The sequence below is a fragment of the Mobula hypostoma genome, chromosome 11 (assembly GCF_963921235.1).
Source record: "Mobula hypostoma chromosome 11, sMobHyp1.1, whole genome shotgun sequence".
NCBI classification, from domain to species: Eukaryota; Metazoa; Chordata; class Chondrichthyes; order Myliobatiformes; family Myliobatidae; genus Mobula; species Mobula hypostoma.
Window position 1 is genome coordinate 61447982 of NC_086107.1, and position 18938 is coordinate 61466919.

Below are 18938 nucleotides of genomic sequence, written 5' to 3' on the forward strand. Positions count from 1 at the left end.
TGAATTAACTGCTCTTTTTATAACTCATCCAATTTAGTTTTCTATTACTGTGGATTAAACCTCTCATTCTCATAGTTTTCACAGTATCCCCTCATACTTCCATCAGATATAGGAGTCCATTTGTACCAACTCTCAATAACCCGATCCAACCCTCAGTCCCATACCCATTTGCCTTTAACCTGTTCTCGCGTGTACATCAATTCCCCACCACCCATATGAAGCGTACTTTACAGTGTACAATTAACCGACTAAGTATATGCCTTCAAGGCGTGGGAGGAAAGTTCAGCATCTTGGTAAACTTCACACAGTGGCAACTCTGCGCAGAAATCAAAAACCACGATTGAACCAAGGATATAAGGAAAAACAGGGTCTAATAAACAGTCAGAATGACTTTAACATTTGCAGAGGGACACAGCAGATAACTGCGTAATAACCAGTTGCCAGTGTAACAGCAAGAAACTGGGGCCAGTCGGAATGAAATATTTCCTAAATTTGAGAAAAGAAATGTGGTGTCTCAGCCCGAACCATTAACAATTCCTCCTCCTGCTCAACCCACAACGTTCCTTCAGTAGTACTTGTTTGCTCCAGATTCCAGTATCTACGGTCCCTGTGTCTGCAAGTACCTTATTACCTTCAATGTGCAACAATAATGTGTCTTGCTACTCTGGCTTTAGTCACAGAGCTGACCATTATCCAAAGTATGCTTTGAGACTCAACAGACATAAAGAGGTCCATGAAGCTGCTACAAGAACCTGAACAGGAAGAGTTTGGAAAGAAGAACACAACATGTGTTTTTCCTGCTGCATTCTGAATGGGAATAGGCATAAGGGATGCATAAGTAACTAAACTGGAGAATAAGGGAAGCCAAAGTGGAGGGAAGATAAGAACATCCTGAAGTTAGGCTGGACACCAGAGTCGAACACTGGGATTGAGAGCAAGAAACATGCTTATACACGGTCTGGCTGATTCTACCGATCTTGAACATGCATCAAACAGTTCCTATGGTAGGTTAATGCAGTTAAATGCAAGTTAATTATCTGTAAGAAATCTTGAACCTCTTGCTGTAAGGGGGAGTCCTGAGGGAACCTAAACAGAGAGATTTTCAGTACAACAGAGGTCATCTAGTCCTTAACAATTGGTCCATTTTCCCATTTCTATTAAAACTGCTGTAGATCCTGATTTCCCTCTGGATTTCAGCAAGTAGTTTGAGATCATTATTGAAAAGGTAAAGGCTGCGAGGACACTTCAGAAACACCAGTACTGACCTGCACGTTACAGCCACTATGAACAATATCAGGGCCAGCATGTCACACTTATTCCAGGAATCCTCCACATAGAGTTTAAATTTCTTCACTATGTTAGTGTTTCCTTCGGTGAAAAAACTCTGGGGAGGGGACAGAGAACAGTTAATTATAGGAAGTGGGATGCTATTATCATACTGATTATATTTAAATTTTGTGCATTATTAACTTAAAGTCCATCTACAGGGCAGGTAGTGAGTAAAAGGTTTTACCTAGAGTAGTTTATAGTACATCAATAAACTGCTTTGAAAACAATAACAATAGACAATAGACAATAGGTGCAGGAGCAGGCCATTCAGCCCTTCGAGCCAGCACCGCCATTCACTGTGATCATAGCTGATCATCCACAATCAGTACTCTTTTCCTGCCTTCTCCCCATATCCCTTCACTCCGCTATCTTTAAGAACTCTATCTAACTCTTTTTTGAAAGAATCCAGAGAATTGGCCTCCACTGCCTTCTGAGGCAGAGCATTCCACAGAACCACAACCCTCTGTGTGAAAAAGTTTTTCCTCAACTCCGTTCTAAATTGTCTACCCCTTATTCTTAAACTGTGGCCTCTGGTTCTGGACTCCCCCAACATCGGGAACATGTTTCCTGCCTCTAGCGTGTCTAATCCCTTAATAATATTATATGTTTCAATCAGATCCCCTCTTATCCTTCTAAATTCCAGTGTATACAACCCCAGTCGCTCCAATCTTTCAACATATGACAGTCCTGCCATCCTAGGAATTAACTTCGTGAACCTATGCTGCACTCCGTCAATAGCTAGAATGTCAATAACAAATCGTGGGAAAATTAAAGGGTATGCATTGATTAAAGATTGCACAAAGAACAGGTATAGTTGAGTGGTGCTGGAATGTCCCTATCTTCCCATCTTGCCAAATAGCTCTATGTGCTTTTAAATTTCATCCACCATTAAAAGCAAGCAGCTGGCTCCATCGCATGGCCAGTCTAGGTATGGCAGCTGTTTTTTCTTGGACTGGATGTGGTGTCTGACTGAATTCATCAGCGCTGCATCATTTCTCCACATAAATAAAACAAACAACAATAACACAGTGTGTAAATCAGCATGGATTTCATTTCCATTCATTCTTACGACACTGAATGAGGCTGTTCAGCCCATCAAGGCTATGACAGCTTACCGAACAATGCCATTTCTCCCCTAATTACTGTTGGAAACTATTCTTGCAATTCTGTTTACTCTACCCTGATGACCCCACTCACCTGAACACAAACAAAGTGCACAATGGCTAGTAACCAACCAATCTGTATGTCCTGGTGACTTTGGAAATTGGAGAACTATGCTGCAAACTCCACACTGACCGTGCTGGAGGTCAGGATTGAACCTGGCTCACTGGAGATAATCAGGCAGCGGTTCTACTAACTGTGATCATTTACAGTGGAATTTATTCACTTTATATTAGTTACTTGGGAGCTTTAATGTTGTGCATTATCACATATTAAAATTATATTGATTTCTATGATTCTTAGCTACTGCCTGATCTTTGATCACATCTTGTTGACACCAGGAATATGAATAGTTTCAATATATCCCCCAATTATGACAGGTTCCATTCCAGAGAACTGTTTGTAACCCACACAAAATGCCGGAGGAACTCAGCGAGTCAGGGAGGATCCATGGAGGGGAATGAACAGTCAAGATTTTGGGCTGAGACCCTTCGTCAGGACTCTGCCCAAAGCGTTGACCGTTTCCTCCCATCCATAGATGCTGCCTGACCTATTCAGTACCTCCAGCAGTTTGCCTGTTGCTCAAGGTTTCCAACATTGGCAGAATCTCATGTTTATGTCCGTAACCCGAACAGTTTGTAAGTTGAAATTGAACAACGGTGTGTGAGGGGAGATCAAAGAAACATTCATGATGGGAGTTTGGGCAAGCACGGGAAGAGCCAGGGTGACTGACTCAGTGAGTGAGTCTGCTCCGTGCTTGGCTCGACTCAGCTCGTGACTGAGGGCGACAGTGAACAGAAATGCCCTGTTCCTGCCTGGCAGATGATGCCTCCAGCAGCCAGCAAATTCATGTCTCACTAACATTCAGTCGTATGTACAGGATGTACATTAGTCAGGTGTTTGCAACCCAGTGAGAACCTTTATGACCCACTGATGATGTGCTAGGATGCTGGATGAGACGGTGTCTAAGCAGATTTGGTGACATTAAAGTAATGAGGAAGTTGGTACAGTCTACTCTGAAAGTTAAAGCTTCAGTTTATTAGGGATCAGTTTTCTTTGCTCTGAACACTTAGAGACTAATTGCCAACATGCATCTGGTGAAAATTACCAGTTTTATTCCAAACAGAGGTAATTTAGGGGCGCTTCCACTTTAGGGCCTGCGTCTGCTAAAGGACATTAAACTTATGAACACTACTTCAGTACTTTTTTATTTTGTATTTTTACACTAATTATTTAACTATTTTTTATATATATATATATATATATATATATATATATATACACACACACATATACCTACACACAAACACTACATTCATACTGTGATCCACAGTTTTCTTCTCTATTATGTATTGTATTGTACTGCTGCTGTAAAGTTAACAAATTTCACAACATATGCTGGTGATATTAAACCTGATTTTGATTCTGAAGAATTGCCACACTTTTACTTACAGATGTTCCTAAGATGAGAGATGTCTCTCACATCATCAGGCTGGCACATATGGGATCAGAGGTGAATTCCTACCCCACCCAGGCACCATCATGAGCCCTCAACTCCATTAACTTAACAGCATCTCCTGCTCAAAGTATGTTTTATTTTCAGAGAAAGCAGGAGTTTTGTTCTTGTTACAGGGTAGTCACTTCGAAAATTTCCCCTTTCTTATCAATATCAACAGCCCTACATATGACACCGAGTGATCTTCAGCCACGCCTCTTTTCCTTGCTCCGCTTCCACCCGTACCCATCAGTAACCCCATCCCACAGATAGATGACAAAGCAATTAAAAGATATCTGTTTTCCTCACCTGCCTAAGCTCTTCCAGAGCCAAGGTGAAAACCCAAAAATAGAGTGTTATCTCTGCCATTGAGGGACCAACAGGCGGTGGGGGCTGGAAGTCCACCAGCAAAACATATGCGAAAAGTGACAGAAATGCAAAATACAGTAACACATTCCCCAAAAATACAGTTACAGGAGCACCCCAGAACTTCTTCCATCTTCGTATGATAAATTCCCACTGTTGGTTTCCTTGGCAAAGTCTTTTTCCATTCTTTTCACTGCTGTCAAGTGACACAAGAACAAATTGTTACATTTTAAAAATGAGTGAAATGAACCAGGGCTACTTTCAGCACTTAATTAGGGTTCCCAAGATGGGTTTGTCTATAAGTGATTTTTTTCATACCATCTACAACAATAAATACCATAAAGCAAAACCATGATCTAAAAGACCCATTAACCTACCTGACCTAGTCTTGTCATGTCACAGATACCCTCTTTGTCCTAATCATTCCTCCTGCCACCTTCTTTGCAACTTTTCTTCTCCCTTTACCACTTCCGATGAAGAGTCCCCAACCTGAAGTGTTAACACCGTTTCCCTTACCATTGACTATCCACCTGACTTTTCCTGGTTTCTGATTCTATTTCAGATTTTCAGCATCTGCAGTTTTTTTTTAATTTGTGCAACTTGGGAATAGCATAAAGCTGAGAATTAAGGAAAGGGATCTTCAGTGCATTTGTGGTAAAATTATGGTGGTGGAATTGGAATGGCCGTAAGGAAATCTTAGTATTTGTATACTATAGTTCACTGCATTGCATTCCTGTGTGACAGATCTTATACTGATGTTGAGAACTGATCAAGAGAATTAAAAGTATTGGCATCATACACCTAAATATGAACAAATAAAGATGGTTGATTTGCCAGGTCAAATTTGTAGTCATTTCCTGAGGAAGTCTACAGCAGACGTACATTGTAGGTATTATTGATTGCATGATTAGCTTACAAGTATAGAACGATATTGAGTTACACACATGAACATAGAAACAGAATTAGGCCTTCTGGCCTATTAGAGCCTGCTCCACCATTCCATCATAGGTGATTCATTATCCCTCTCAGCCTCATTCTCCTGCCTTCTCCCTACAACCTTTGATGCACTTACTAATCAAGAACTTATCAACCTTCTTTTAAATATGACTAGGCCTCCACTTATGTCAGCGACATTGAATTCCACAGATTCACCATCTTTTTTTATCTTCTTTTTTTTTTGTTTTTTTATTTTAAAAAATTCCTTCTCTTTTTTCCATCCTCCCTTCCCCTCCCCTCCCCTACCATCTTCTTTATCTCTATTCTAAAGGTATATTGTTCTATTCTGAGGCTGTGCCCTCTGGTCCTAGATTCATCCACTATAGGAAACATCCTCTCTATGTCCACCCGATCTAGGCCTTTCAATATTTGATAGAGATCCCACACTCATTCTTTGACACTTCTGTGAGTAGAGGTCCAAAGCCATTTAGCGCTCCTCCTTTTAATTCCTGGAATCATAGATCTGTGAGTCCAATGCCTCTTCCTCTCTTTTCAAGAGGAACCATCTATCTCCATCAGTAACCTGCAGCCAGAGAACCTCCCCTGAATGCTCTCCAATGCCAGCACATTATTTCTTAGGTAAGGGGCTCAAAACTGCTCACAGTACTCCAAGTCCAGTCGACCAATGTGTTATAAAGCCTCAACATTATGTCCTTGCTTTTATACTCTAGTCCTCTCAAAATGAATGCTAACATCACATTTGCCTTCCTTACCACTATTAAGGAATCTTGCACGAGGATTCCCAAGTCCTTTTGCACCTCCGATTTCTGAATTTGCTCCCCGTTTAGAAAATAGTCTACATTATTATTCCTTCTACCAAAATGCATGACCATACAGTTTCATATGCTGTATTCCATCTGCCATTTCTTTGCCTATCTTCCAAGTCCTCATGCAGACTCTTGCTTCCCCAACACTGCCTGCGGCCCCCACCTATCTTTGTATCATCCACAGACCTGGCCACAAAGCCAACAATTCCATCAGCCACCAGATCATTGATATATAACATGTAACGAAGTGGTCCAAACACTGACCCCTGCAGTAGTCACCCCAGCCATCCAGAAAATGCCCCCTGTCTCCCCACTCTTTGCCTCCTGCCAGTCAGCCAATCTTCTAACCACACTGCTATCTTTTCTGTACTACCATGGACTTCTCTCTTGTGTGCAGAATTTTGTCAAAAGCATTCTGAAAATCTAAGTAAACAACACCCACTGACTTTATTTTGCCGAGCCAGCTGTTACTTCCTCAAAGAATTCCAATATATTTCTCATAATTAATTATATAGAAATAATTAAACAAGTGGTGGAAAAAAGTTTAAAAATACAGAGGTGGTGTTCATGAGTTCATTGTCCATTCAGCAATCTGATAATAGAGTAGAATAAGCCTTTAAAGGTGTCCTCGATGCTGGAGAGGCTAGAGCTCATGCTGGAGCTGGCTGAGATTCTGCAGTCTTTTTTTTTCATTCCTAATCAGTGGCCCCTCCGTAGCATATGGTGATTCAACGAGTTAGAAGGGTCTTTATAGTACATCTAGAAATCTGCAAGTGTCTTTGGTGACATACCAAGGCTCCTCAAACTCCTAATGAAATACAGCCACTGCCATGCCATCTTTGTAATTACATCACCATGATGGGCCCATGATGGATCGGCAGAAATTTTGGCACCCAGGAACTTGAATGTTCTGGACAAAGGTTCTGCTCGCCCTTTCCACTGCTGACTCCTCGATGAGGACTGGAGAGTGTGTCCCTGAACTTCCCCTTCCTAAAGTCCATAATCGAGTCCTTGGTCATACTAACATTGAGTGCAAGGTTGTTGTAGTGACAACAGTCAACCAGCTGATCTGCCTTACTCCTGTACGCCTCTCCATCACCACCTGAAATTCTTCTAACAATATCTGTGTTCTAGGCAAATTTATAAATTGCATTTGAGCTGTGCCTAGCCACACAGTCATGGGTATAGAGAGAACAGTAGGCTAAGCACGCATCCTTGAGGTGCGCCAGTGCTGACGGTCAGTGAGGAGATGTTAATTCTAATCTGCACAGACTGTTGTCTCCCAATGAGGAAGCCAAGGATCCAGTTGCAGAGAGAGGTACTGAGGCCCAGATTTTGGATCTTATTGATTAGAACTGTGTTGAACGCTGAGCTGTAATCAATAAACTGCAGCCTGACGTAGTTATTGCTATTGTCCATGTAATGCAAGACCAAGTGGAGAACCAGTAAGATTCCATCTGCTGTAGACCTATTGTTCCGAGTGGTAAACTGCCGCGGGTCCAAGTCTCTGTTTTGACAGGAGCTGATTCCAGTCATGATCAACTTTTCAAAGCACTTTATCACAGTAGATGTGAGGGCAAATGGGCGATAGTTGTTGAGGCAGCTCACCCTGCTTTTCTTGAGCTCTGGTATGATTGTCGCCCTTTTGAAGCAGGTGGGAATATCTGACTGCAACGATGAGAGATTGGAGATTTTTTGAACACTCCTGCCAGTTGGTTGGCACAGTAAGCGTGTGTGATGGTTGTATAAGAGGGGTCAAGTGCATTGGCTTCTCTAGTTCCCCCGGTGATATTTTGGTGGTAGTTGTTCAGAGACTTCTTCAAGCTGGCCTGAAAATTCCCGCAATGGTAAGGATACCTTTGTATTTCATCTTTTCTTTCGTAACTGATTTTTAGTTGCCTTCTGTTAGTTTTTTAAAGTTTCCCAATCCTCTAGTTTCCGACTAATTTTTGCTATATTGTGCTCCCTCTCTTTTGCTTTTATGCTCTCTATGATTTCCCTTGTTAGCCTTGTTTGCCTCATCTTCCCTTCAGAATACTTCTTCTTTGCAATGAACCTAGCCTGCACCTTCCAAATTACTTCCAGAAACTCTGGGCATTGCTGGAGTCATCCCCGCTAGAGTCCCCTTCCAATTAACTTCGGCAACCTCCTCTCTCATGTGTCCGTAGTTCCTTTTACTTCACTCTGTAATACCAATACATCTGATTTTAAAGATCAGTCAGAGCTCTCCTGCTCCAATCCTAACTCTTAATAAGCGTTGCTGTTCCAGTTGCCATTCACTGACTGATCTTCACCACCGCAATTTTAAATTTCTTCCCATAATATCTGTCTCTTCACTAACTCTGGATTTGATAGCTCCCAGCCACTCATTCATTTTCAGCCCCAAGGTCCTAGGGAATATCTTGTCTGGACCTGGAGACTTATCCACTTTAATATTCCTTAAAAGCGCCAGTACTTCCTCTTCTTTAATCGTCATACTTTCCATAACTACCCTTCTTGTTTCCTTTACCTTACACAATTCAATATCCTTCTCCTTAGTGAATACCGAAGAAAAGAAATTGTTCAAAATCTCTCCCATCTCTTTTGGCTCCGCACAAAGCCGTCCACTCTGATTCTCTAAGGGACCAATTTTATCTCTCACTATTCTTTTGCTATCTACATAACTGTAGAAACCCTTCGGATTTATTTTCACCTTACTTGCTAAAGCTGCCTCGTATCTCCTTTTAGTTTTTCTAATTTCTTTCTTAAGATTCTTTTTACATTCTTTATATTCTTTATTCTAGTAGGTTTAGCTTGTGCCTGGAACCAAAAAATATTAGCCATCTTGGGTCCATTATTGAAATCTTTTGTATTGTTTAGCCCTGTCCCATTATTAAAACCTTTTGCTCTACAAACATTTCAGATGGGCAAACCTGTTTGCCTCGTCTTGGAGCAATGAAGCCCTTTCCATGTCGGAACAGATCTGTTCTCCCAGATGGTCAGAGTCCTCTGTGGAGGCGTGGTCGTAGGCACTGCAGGGAAACATAAAGGGTTATATGGGCTGTTGACTCAATGTTACATGTCAGGTCTTGCTGACCAGACATTTGCTGTTCCACTTCTATAGTGCCTATATTTGTTAAAAATATTTTATTTGATGTTACAAGCTCTGGGGCATCCAGAGGTCATGACGAGCACACTGTTAATTTCTTCTATGAGGAGATCTGGTTTTGGGCTCTTATTATAATCAATTCAATGAGGTTTTTCTGAAACTATGAACAGAATAATGTAAGTTCTTTAACAGAAATTCTCTTGCACTGCCTGGGGTTCCCCATGAACTTGCTTGCAGTAGTTACAATCAAGCTTTTTCATTTTGGCTGCCACATAGTGTAAGAAGAGAGAAATGCATTGGCCAATTTATGCACTGTGAGCATCAGAAACAGTAATGTGATATAAATCTGATAACATATTCTAAGTAATAAATATCAGCTCACTCTGTTATTCTCCTTTTCAATAGTACTACACAAACCTTTACTAGAAGTGTAGGGATGCTTATGTTTAATATTGCATCGGAGACAGCACTATTTCCGGTGGAGTATCAAGAAAGCTCACCTCTGTCCCAGGATACTGACAGACTTTTACTGCTGTACCATTGAGAGCATACTCACCAACTGCATCTCAGTGTGGTATGGCAATTGTCCCGTATCGGACCGCAAAGCACTCCAGCGTGTGGTGAAAACTGCCCAGCAGATTATCGGCACCGAATTGCCCACCATTGAGAACATCTACCATAAATACTGCCTGGGCAGGGTGAAAAGCATTATCAAGGATGCATCTCACCCTAACCATGGACCTCTTCCTCTCCTCCCATCCGGTAGGCGCTACAGGAGTCTCCGCTCCCGCACCAGCAGGCACAGGAAGAGCTTCTTCTCCGAGGCTGTGACCCTGCTGAACCTCTCATCACAGCCCTAAGCAGTATTGCACCCATATTGTACTGTCTCAGTACTTTTATATTTGTGTGCTGTAGCACTTTTCTTATTCGCAGTTATTTTGTAAATAACACTATTCTTTGCATTTCTGGTCAGATGCTAACTGCATTTCATTGGCTTGGTATCTGTACTCGGCACAATGACAATTAAGTTGAATCTATCTATCTATAAGAACATAAGAAATAGGAGCTGGAGTAGGCCATCTGGTCCGTCAAGCCCGCTCTGCCATTCAATAAGATCATGGACTCATCTCCACCTACCTGCCTTTTCCCCATAACCCTTAATTCCCCTACTATGCAAAAATCTATCCAACCTTGTCTTAAATATATTTACTGAAGTAGCCTCCCCTGCCTCATCAGGGACAGAATTCCACAGAATCCACTCTCTCTGGAAAAAGCAGTTCCTTCTTATCTCCAGCCTAAATCTACTCCTCTGAATTTTGAGGCTATTCGCAACACAGCAGCTCCATCCTTGGTGCTGGACCTTCAGTCTGGATCTTCACTCTTAAATACTTGGAGTGGAACATCAGAGGCTCGAGTACTACCGCAGCTGAAGGAGCAAGAGATACTAATATACAAGACTTTCATAACCAAATCTCCTCATCGAAGCCACTGTCAATATTGTGGTTTAGTTTCAGTAGTGAGCTCTTGGTTTACGTATTGTGAGCACTCACCTTTGAGGCAAAAGATCGGAGTGGGGTGTGAAGATCGAGACTAGTCCTGGGCTACAGAGGGAATGTACTTTAGCTAGGGACGATGCCCAGTTTACCTATTTTAGTAGTTTGGGGCACCTTAAAAGATCCCATAACAGTATGAAGAGAAGCTCATTAAGATCTTCAGGACAAACTTGCCACCCTCAACCAGAATTGCCTGAAGGTATATAAATTATACCTCAGTTTGAACAAAATTACTGCCATATGTTCTTTGTCTATGCAAGAGTAACTTATAATATACGACATCCTGGCTGAGTGGGAAGAACTATCAATTAAAAGAACACAGTTTTAGAATATTTGCTCACTAATTTCTTACCTGAAGGTGATGAGGTTTGTAAATATTAAAGGAGGGCAACAAAATCCTGACAGCAACTTCCAGAACGGAGTATCCGTCGACATATCACCCCACCAGATTTTTGTCAATAGAGCCTAAAGTAAGGAAATAAAAGTTGGTCAGTTCTTACAAAGAGCAGTTTTATGCCCACTTTGGGAGGGAAAAAGCTATGGTTGTGGTCTCGTTAAGCCTTGATGTTGGATCTACAGCCTGAGATTGTTGAAGAGCTGAACAAGGTATAGGAAAGGTGAGCTGAGTCAGCACATTCCTGTCATTTTTATGTTGGCAGATGCAGAGAAAATTTACAAGGATGTTGCTGGGACTTGAAGTCCGGAGTTACAGGAAAAAGTTGAATAGGTTAGGACTTTATTCACTGGAGCATAGGAGAATGAGGGGAGATCTTATAAAGGTATCAAAAATTATGAGGGGCATTAATAGGGAGAGTACTTGCAGACTTTATCCCCTCAGTTTACATGAGACTAGAACTACAGGTCATAGGCATAGACTAGTGGTCGCCAACCAGTCGATCACAATTGACCGGTCGATCTTTGAGACTTTGCCAGTAGACCAGAAAAAAAAAAGAAAAATAAATACACAAATACTGTGGTAATGTGAACGTTATAAAAATAAGTAATACTAATTAGGATAATGGCAATATAGCAACACTCCCGCTACGGAAAGCTGTTTGTAAAGAGAGGTTGTTTCCAGGGTTGCAGGGTTTTACTTCTGTTCTTTCTGCTCAGTGCGCATGTGTGTATAGCCCCTCCGTTTGGTGGTTGAGTCATAGCAAAGTGCTGCAACGATTTGTTGACTTTCTGCCTGAGATAAAGACTTTTCTGTCGACACGAAATGAGGAGCACGAGGAACTGTCAGATGATGTGTGGCTACTGGATTTAGGTTTCTGACAGACCTAACGGTTAAATTAAATGCTCTTAACAACGAGCTCATGGGAAAAGACCAACACCTGCCCCACATGATAAGTGCAGTAAATGCGTTTAAGGCCAAGCTCAGTGTCTGGATTTCAAATTTAAAGAACAGGAGGCTGACACACTTTCCCAACTTGGAGAAAATGTTACAGGCCATCATGGAAAAAAAAATGCTTTTCGCCCTGAGCAGTAGTGTGCTTACCTAGACAAACTGGCAATAGAGCTCGATCAGTGTTTTGGGGAGTTAAACGTCATGAAAGATATTGCTGCATTTATTTCAAATCCATTTCTGCCGATTGATATAGAACAGATAGCAGCCAAATTCTAGCAAGTATTTGGTGTGCCAAGTGATATTGAAATGGAAATAATTGATTTGCAAAATGACATCAAGCTTAAAGCAAGATCAAGGGTCAGTGACTTTTGGGGACTTGTCGGCAGGGAGATCTCACCACATGTGCACTAAAAGTCAGTGCCTACTTCTGGTCAACTTATCTGTGTGAAATTGCATTTTCACAGATGAAAATTATTAAATCTAAGTACAGGAGCTGTCTTACTGACAGACACCTCACAGACTGTCTCAGACTGGCTGTCTGTAGTTATGTGCCAAATTTCAGGGAACTAGCAGAAAGTATTCAGCCCCAGTCATCACACTGAGTGCAACAGTCAATTTTTATTCATTTATTTTTCGTGTTGAAATAAAAGTAAATAATGAAACTTAGAATTAAAGGTATAAAGTATTGTAATATTCTTAAAGAAAGACAGCTATGGCCTGTTTGATATGCTAGTTACAGTGTTTTCTTGGTTGAATTAATTTGAAGGTTTGATAAAAGCATTTTATGTAATACAAATACAATTAGCCCAAATAAAAGGCCTCAAGTTGGAAGTACAATCTGAGCTGTTTTTTTCTCTAAACAATTTAGTAGGTAGATCTTGCCTTTCACTAAGGCCGAGGTGGGAGATTTTGGGCTTTAAAAGGTTGGCGACCACTAGCATAGACTGTATGGGCCAAAGATCAAGATCGAAATGGTGGTTGTTTAATGAAATTTCCTGAACATAAATGCAAAGGAGAACAAAATAATTTTTACTCTGGGTCTAAGGCAGCACAAAAAAACCCCACAAAAGATAAATAATACCATAAAAATGAAAAAGCACAATAAATACAAATATATAAGATAGCTTACTGTAGATACTGTAGATTGATTGTATGTTCATAAAGTGATGCTTGGCTATACGTAAGGTGACTGACAGGAAATAAACTAATGGTAGACTTAATGGGTGGAGATGTTGATCAGCCTTACTGCTTGGCAAAAGAAACTATTTCGAGTCTGGTGGTCCTACTGTGGTCCCAATGGGAATGGGACAAACAATCCATGAGCAAGGTGGGTGGGATCTTTTATGATGTTATTGGGCCTTTTCTGGCACCTTTCTGTATATATTGTGTGTCCTTGATGGCAGGTAGGCTGGAGCTGGTGTCTGTGCTATAGTACTCTGACTCTTTGATACCACCAATGAGAAGCATCTCAATGGAGTCTGAAGTCAGTATCTGGAGGACAGCACAGGGGGCAGGAGTTGAAAAAAATAATCAATGTGGAAAATGAGCTTGCTGTGTTGAACTAGAAGCTGTGATGCAGAGGGCTCGATAAGGGAGGAGATGTGGTGAATGAGAATGTTATGGCCTAACACAACAAATACCAGTGTAACAAGATCTTCAGGCAAACAAACCCAGGTGCACAGTAAACTCAACACTCGAAGGTAGAATGAATCAGTGAGGATTTATTTGAGGAACGTAACAAAGAAATAACAAATGACTCAGAGCATACTTACTTGAGGGGCTAGAGTACACGGAACATTAGTTAACTTGGAACCTAAATTTAGGACCCAGCAACGAATGGTAGTAGTGACAAATTTAAATAGTGCATATAGCATGGGAACCTATGTGTATCAAAATCAAAACTCAATAAACTGAAAGCAGGATGCATGAGGAACCCACATTCTAAAAACAAGCAGCGCGAAAAACACAAGGCAAACCTAATGATTAAACCAGTGACCTACAGGTCCTAGTTAAAGCAAATCAATGAAGTTCTGGTGTGTTGGAGCACCAAGGCCTGACACTCTCCGGCGCCACATGCTGGTCTGAAGAGTTCATGACAACTAGATGGAGGAGGAGGAGGAGGAGGAGGAGTACGAAGGATGATTTACCTTGGCTTGGGGAAATTGTTGCAAATGCACTGTTGGGGAGGGGTTGGTGGTATAAAATGATCACTGCAAAAAAAAGTGCAACCCAACCCAATAACTGCTAGTTGTCTTTCTGAAGATGGTAGATTTTATTTGGTCAATGTTATTGGTTTAAAAAAGATTGAGAAACATCTCATATTGATACCTGAACCCCATCGTGCGCAAAGAAAGACTTAGCATCTGCTTCTGTAGCTAACTGTAGGCAGGTGGTCTTACTCCAGTACTTGGTCTGGCGAATCAGTAAATGGAAGGCTCTTTCTTCACTGTTGGCATAACACTCGCTAAACAGGTCTGAAATCACAAATCACACTACATCAGAATGCTGAATTTATAAAAAGACAGCCACCTCATTGACATGAGAAAATCTGCAGATGCTGGCAAAATATTTAGGCAATACACACACAAATGCTGGAGGAAGTCAGCAGGCCAGGCAGCATCAGTGGAAAAGAGTAAAGAGTTGACATTTTGGGCTGAAAGGTCCTGAAGAAGGGTCTCGGCCCAAAACGTTGTCTGTTTACTCTTTTCCATAGATGCTGCCTGGCCTGTTGACTTCCTCCAGCATTTTGAGTCGTTGCTTAGCCATCTCACTGGCCCAATTTAACAAAAACATAGAAATTAATCTTTTACTGTATGCTTTAAATTTTACGTTATAGGTATTGTCCTGTACTTCCAAAATTAGGTTCCATTGAACACAAACTTCCGCAGAAAACTCAATGTCTGAACTTTGCTTAACCATGTTTTAAAATGGATACAAGTAGATGAATTTCTACTCAGTCTGAGGAGTACTATTGTGGTGTTTATTTAGAAGTGTACAAGAATGAACAGTGAATAGAGTAAAAAAAATTACCAGTAAATTACTTTGAATTAAATTGTAGTGTTAGAACAGTGGGCTGGATCATGGGCTCAAACTAATAAAGCATAACTTTAGGGCAGCATTAGGAAATGGTTCTTCAGTGAAAAAGAGAATGGTCTCTGAAAGAGAGACAGGAGGTGAAAGCCATTTAACAACCAATCAAATGATGCGCCCAGTTTAACATTCGGTCCTTTAGGTATCTTGTGATCAGCCCACTGGTGCTGGAAAAACTGTCGCTCAGACCCTCTCCTGTAGTTGGGCTGACTGTACCTATTGCCAGCTGATCGTATTTTGCCCCCTTCATGCTCCGAGCGGTCTCTGTGTCAGACTCCAGCCGAGCCATTTCTTTCAAAATCTTGCATGCTGCCAGGGCTGCAGGCACGGCTTCTGGGCCCTGAAATGTGAAGTTTGGAGGGAGGGGTGGCGGGGAATGGAAATCAGTTATATGCATGAATATTGAGGGAAACACTAGATCACCAGAAATCCAACACTGCCACCACCAGGTTCAAGAACAGTTACTACCCCACAACCATCCGGCTCTTGAACACTCACTTGCCCATCCAATGAGATGTTCCTACAACCAATGATCTCACTTTAAGGACCCTTTATCTCGTGTTCTTATTACTTATTGCTATTTATACTGCATTTGCACAGTTTATTGTCTCCTGCACTCTAATTGATCCTGTTATAGTTACTGTTCTACAGATTTGCTGAGTATGCCCACAGGAAATTGAATCCCAGGGTTGTACTGTATATGGTGATGTATATGTACATTGATAACAAAATTTATTTTGAACTTTGAACATACTAAGAGCACTCACAGCTTCACTTTGGTAGTTATCTGTAACATAACAAGGAGGAAATCAATCAGTATGATCAAAAAGCCTCCTGTTGATAGGGAGGACAGATTAGAAATTGGGGACAACGTGCCTGGTAAAATGAATTCAGGGGAATTCAGTGAAACTAAATGAAAGAACTTAGGGACTGTGTTTCAAAATGGGCAATGGTAGAAGATTCAGCAGCCACAGATAGAGTCATATCAGATTGGTTGACAATGGCCAATATCCAGAGAGATTTCATATCTCATGCCAGTTGCAGAATTTAATTTCAATTAAACACAGTTTGGAATTAAAAGTTACCTAGTTACTTACTGGTAAGCACAACGTGACGAAGAAGGCAATCTGTTTATATGCATCTCCTGATGGACCCATATGGTTTACTCCTAATGGCATAGTAAGTTACTCAATCAGGAGGTAATTAGAGATGATAAGAAAATGCCATTGTTGCTTCTGTTGCCAACATCACATGAACAAATAGTGATCTTAGATGTAGGAAGTGAAGTGGTTGGTAGTAGAGCTGAATGAATCCAAGGGGAAATTGTAATTTTTGGATGAGAAACCGGTACAAGTCAATGACAGTGGAGAATACATCTGGGGTGAAATGTGGGCGTGAAGGTAAATTGTTGATTTCCAAGCTGGGCACATTAGTAACACCCCAGAGACCAAAAATTGGATGTTGCCCTGAGATAACTGGAGTTTACAGTACTCCGAATGAAGGAAAAGTATTGAAAACATTCATCATGAAAAGTACTAAATCAGGGCAAAGCTTAGAGAAATTTCACATTTGCAGAGGTATTTTCATATTCAGAATTCTGTTGGGGGGGATTTCTTTCATGTTATCAATTTTATTTGTATTCTGATTACTAGCCAAATCTTCTTGGTTGAATTTACTTAGGTTTTTCCAATGGAATTAAAAAGGAAATATGGCACTTTTTGACATTCCCTTGTGTCCTAATGTTGAAAAATTGTAACTTCATAGGGGATAGTTTCAGAATACAGATCATCCCCAGGTTATGGCAGGGAACCATTGCTGTGAAGCATTCGTTACCTGGGTAGTTCACAAGTTGAAGGTGCAGCTGCGAATCAAGTTCCCACATGGCAGAAGATGCCTGTAGCCTTGCAGTAGCCAGCAAAGCCACCCCACTGTTCTCCCAAATGCTCAACTGTGTGTATGAGCTGAATAAAAGCCAGATGTTTGTAAGCTAGGGAGGACCTGCGAAGGGATCAGGATGGTGCCAGGAATCTTTTGAATTTTCTACCACAAAAAGTTGTGGAGGTTAACACAGTGAACATATTCAAGGCTGATTTCAAAAGATTTTGGTATAAAGGGTTACTTGAGGGTTATGAGGAGCAGAAAAGAAAGTTGAGTGGAGTTCGAGATCAGATCAGCCACGTTATTGAGAGCAGGAGATGGTTTAATGGGCTGCATGGCCTACATCTGCTTTAATTTCCCTTTCTTTTGGTACAGCCAAAAATATTTACCAACACATGGGAACTAAGAAGCCAAACAAACACAAGAGGCATAGCCATACAGTAACACAGCTCAGATAAATGTCCTTTAGCCTAAGTTGTTCAGACTGACCAAGGTGGCCTTCTTTACCCATAACATAACATAACTTAACACACATTTTCTTATAGACAGCAAATTAAGTTGGATAGCTACTGAAAGCAGATGAGATTACAATGCATGGTTAACTAGTGCTTCTGCAGATAATTTTACAGTCCCTGCTCACTTTAATGATTTCTCCATGTGCACTTTGCTACTGGTTCTTTTATTTTGTCTACATACACCTTCAGAAGGCTGGGCACTATCACTACCTTGAACTGTTTTGTAGGTGTATGGGGGCTCATCAAAAAATGGCTGAAATGGGGATCTAAAATTAGTCTGCGCTAAGCCTAATATCAGAATCACGTTTGTTATCACTAACTTAAGAAGATCTCCTCTGACAAGTGCTGTTCAACACATTTCATTCGCAGCATAGCTATACCAGTGAAATGACAAGCTCCAAGAAGTTCACCCCATCTTGATCTTGTTGCCCTGTGTACAGTATAAAGCTATTGCTAAACAGAAAAACCTGTGCTGATTTGTGAAGAAGAGTTACTTGGAGCATTTGGAGTTTCTATGTAGTATAAAGTGGAAAACTTTACTGACTAAGACTCAGAGTTGGGAACACAACTATGACAAATGGGTAAAAGTATGTAATTTTTCCCTAACAAGTAATATAAGAAGCTCTTAAAATATATTCAAATGTATAACATGAAGTACTGAAAACAGGAAAAGTGATCTCTATGCAAGATGTCAATGTATGTGCAACAATTTTTAGTACTCTGTAAATTAATAGTGCAAAATCCTACCCTGGGCTGTTCTTCAATGAAATGGTGTGGAAGTCTGGGCTCCTCCAAAAATATACTCACCATTTCCCAGAAATAGTTGGCCATTTCTTGTCGGTTCTGCAGGACTGCCCACAAAAAGAGGTCCCGCCAAGGGTTTTCAAAAGTTTGGTTTAAGTTGGGCATTGTGAACAATCTTTGACCACGTAACTTGTTGTTTAGTTCCTGAAAGATGTATTTGCATTAGAAAACCTAAACAAGTCAACTGTCAATCCAACAGAAGCTAAACTACCTTTGTAGAACAAAAACTCTCCTATTTTGATTAACTACAGTTATCAAAGCTACACTGTTGCTTCCTTTCCCTCCCAATATTAAGAGTCTCTTCTGGTGAATGATATTTCATATTCCTATTATTCCCCAGATCGTATCCTCCACAAGTAGATGAGGGAGGGATATGAAAGGTGCATCTATCTCTACACTGCCAAACCCCATTTTGCAGAGAGCCAGTGGAAGAGAGACCTCTCAAAGTCTAACCCTACGTCCCCCATTGTGAGAGGCGGAAACAGGTAAGGCCGGCTAACAGGGATCTGTTGAAGCTGTACAGGCCAATCTGCTGTACAATGGATTTC

At 41.0% G+C, this 18938-nt stretch overlaps 1 protein-coding gene across 1 annotated transcript in view; it reads right to left on the reverse strand.

Moving 5' to 3' along the window:
• Window positions 1-18938, reverse strand: part of trpm5 (transient receptor potential cation channel, subfamily M, member 5) — a 132978-nt gene that overhangs the window by 32626 nt on the left and 81414 nt on the right. Inside the window, exons 12-18 of the mRNA XM_063063233.1 lie at window positions 18394-18534; window positions 15410-15533; window positions 14432-14577; window positions 11108-11220; window positions 9027-9125; window positions 4295-4547; window positions 1266-1384 (exon numbers count right to left, since the gene is read on the reverse strand). Of these exons, the coding sequence (XP_062919303.1) occupies window positions 1266-1384; window positions 4295-4547; window positions 9027-9125; window positions 11108-11220; window positions 14432-14577; window positions 15410-15533; window positions 18394-18534 (995 nt within the window). The remainder of the gene's footprint in view (window positions 1-1265; window positions 1385-4294; window positions 4548-9026; window positions 9126-11107; window positions 11221-14431; window positions 14578-15409; window positions 15534-18393; window positions 18535-18938) is intronic.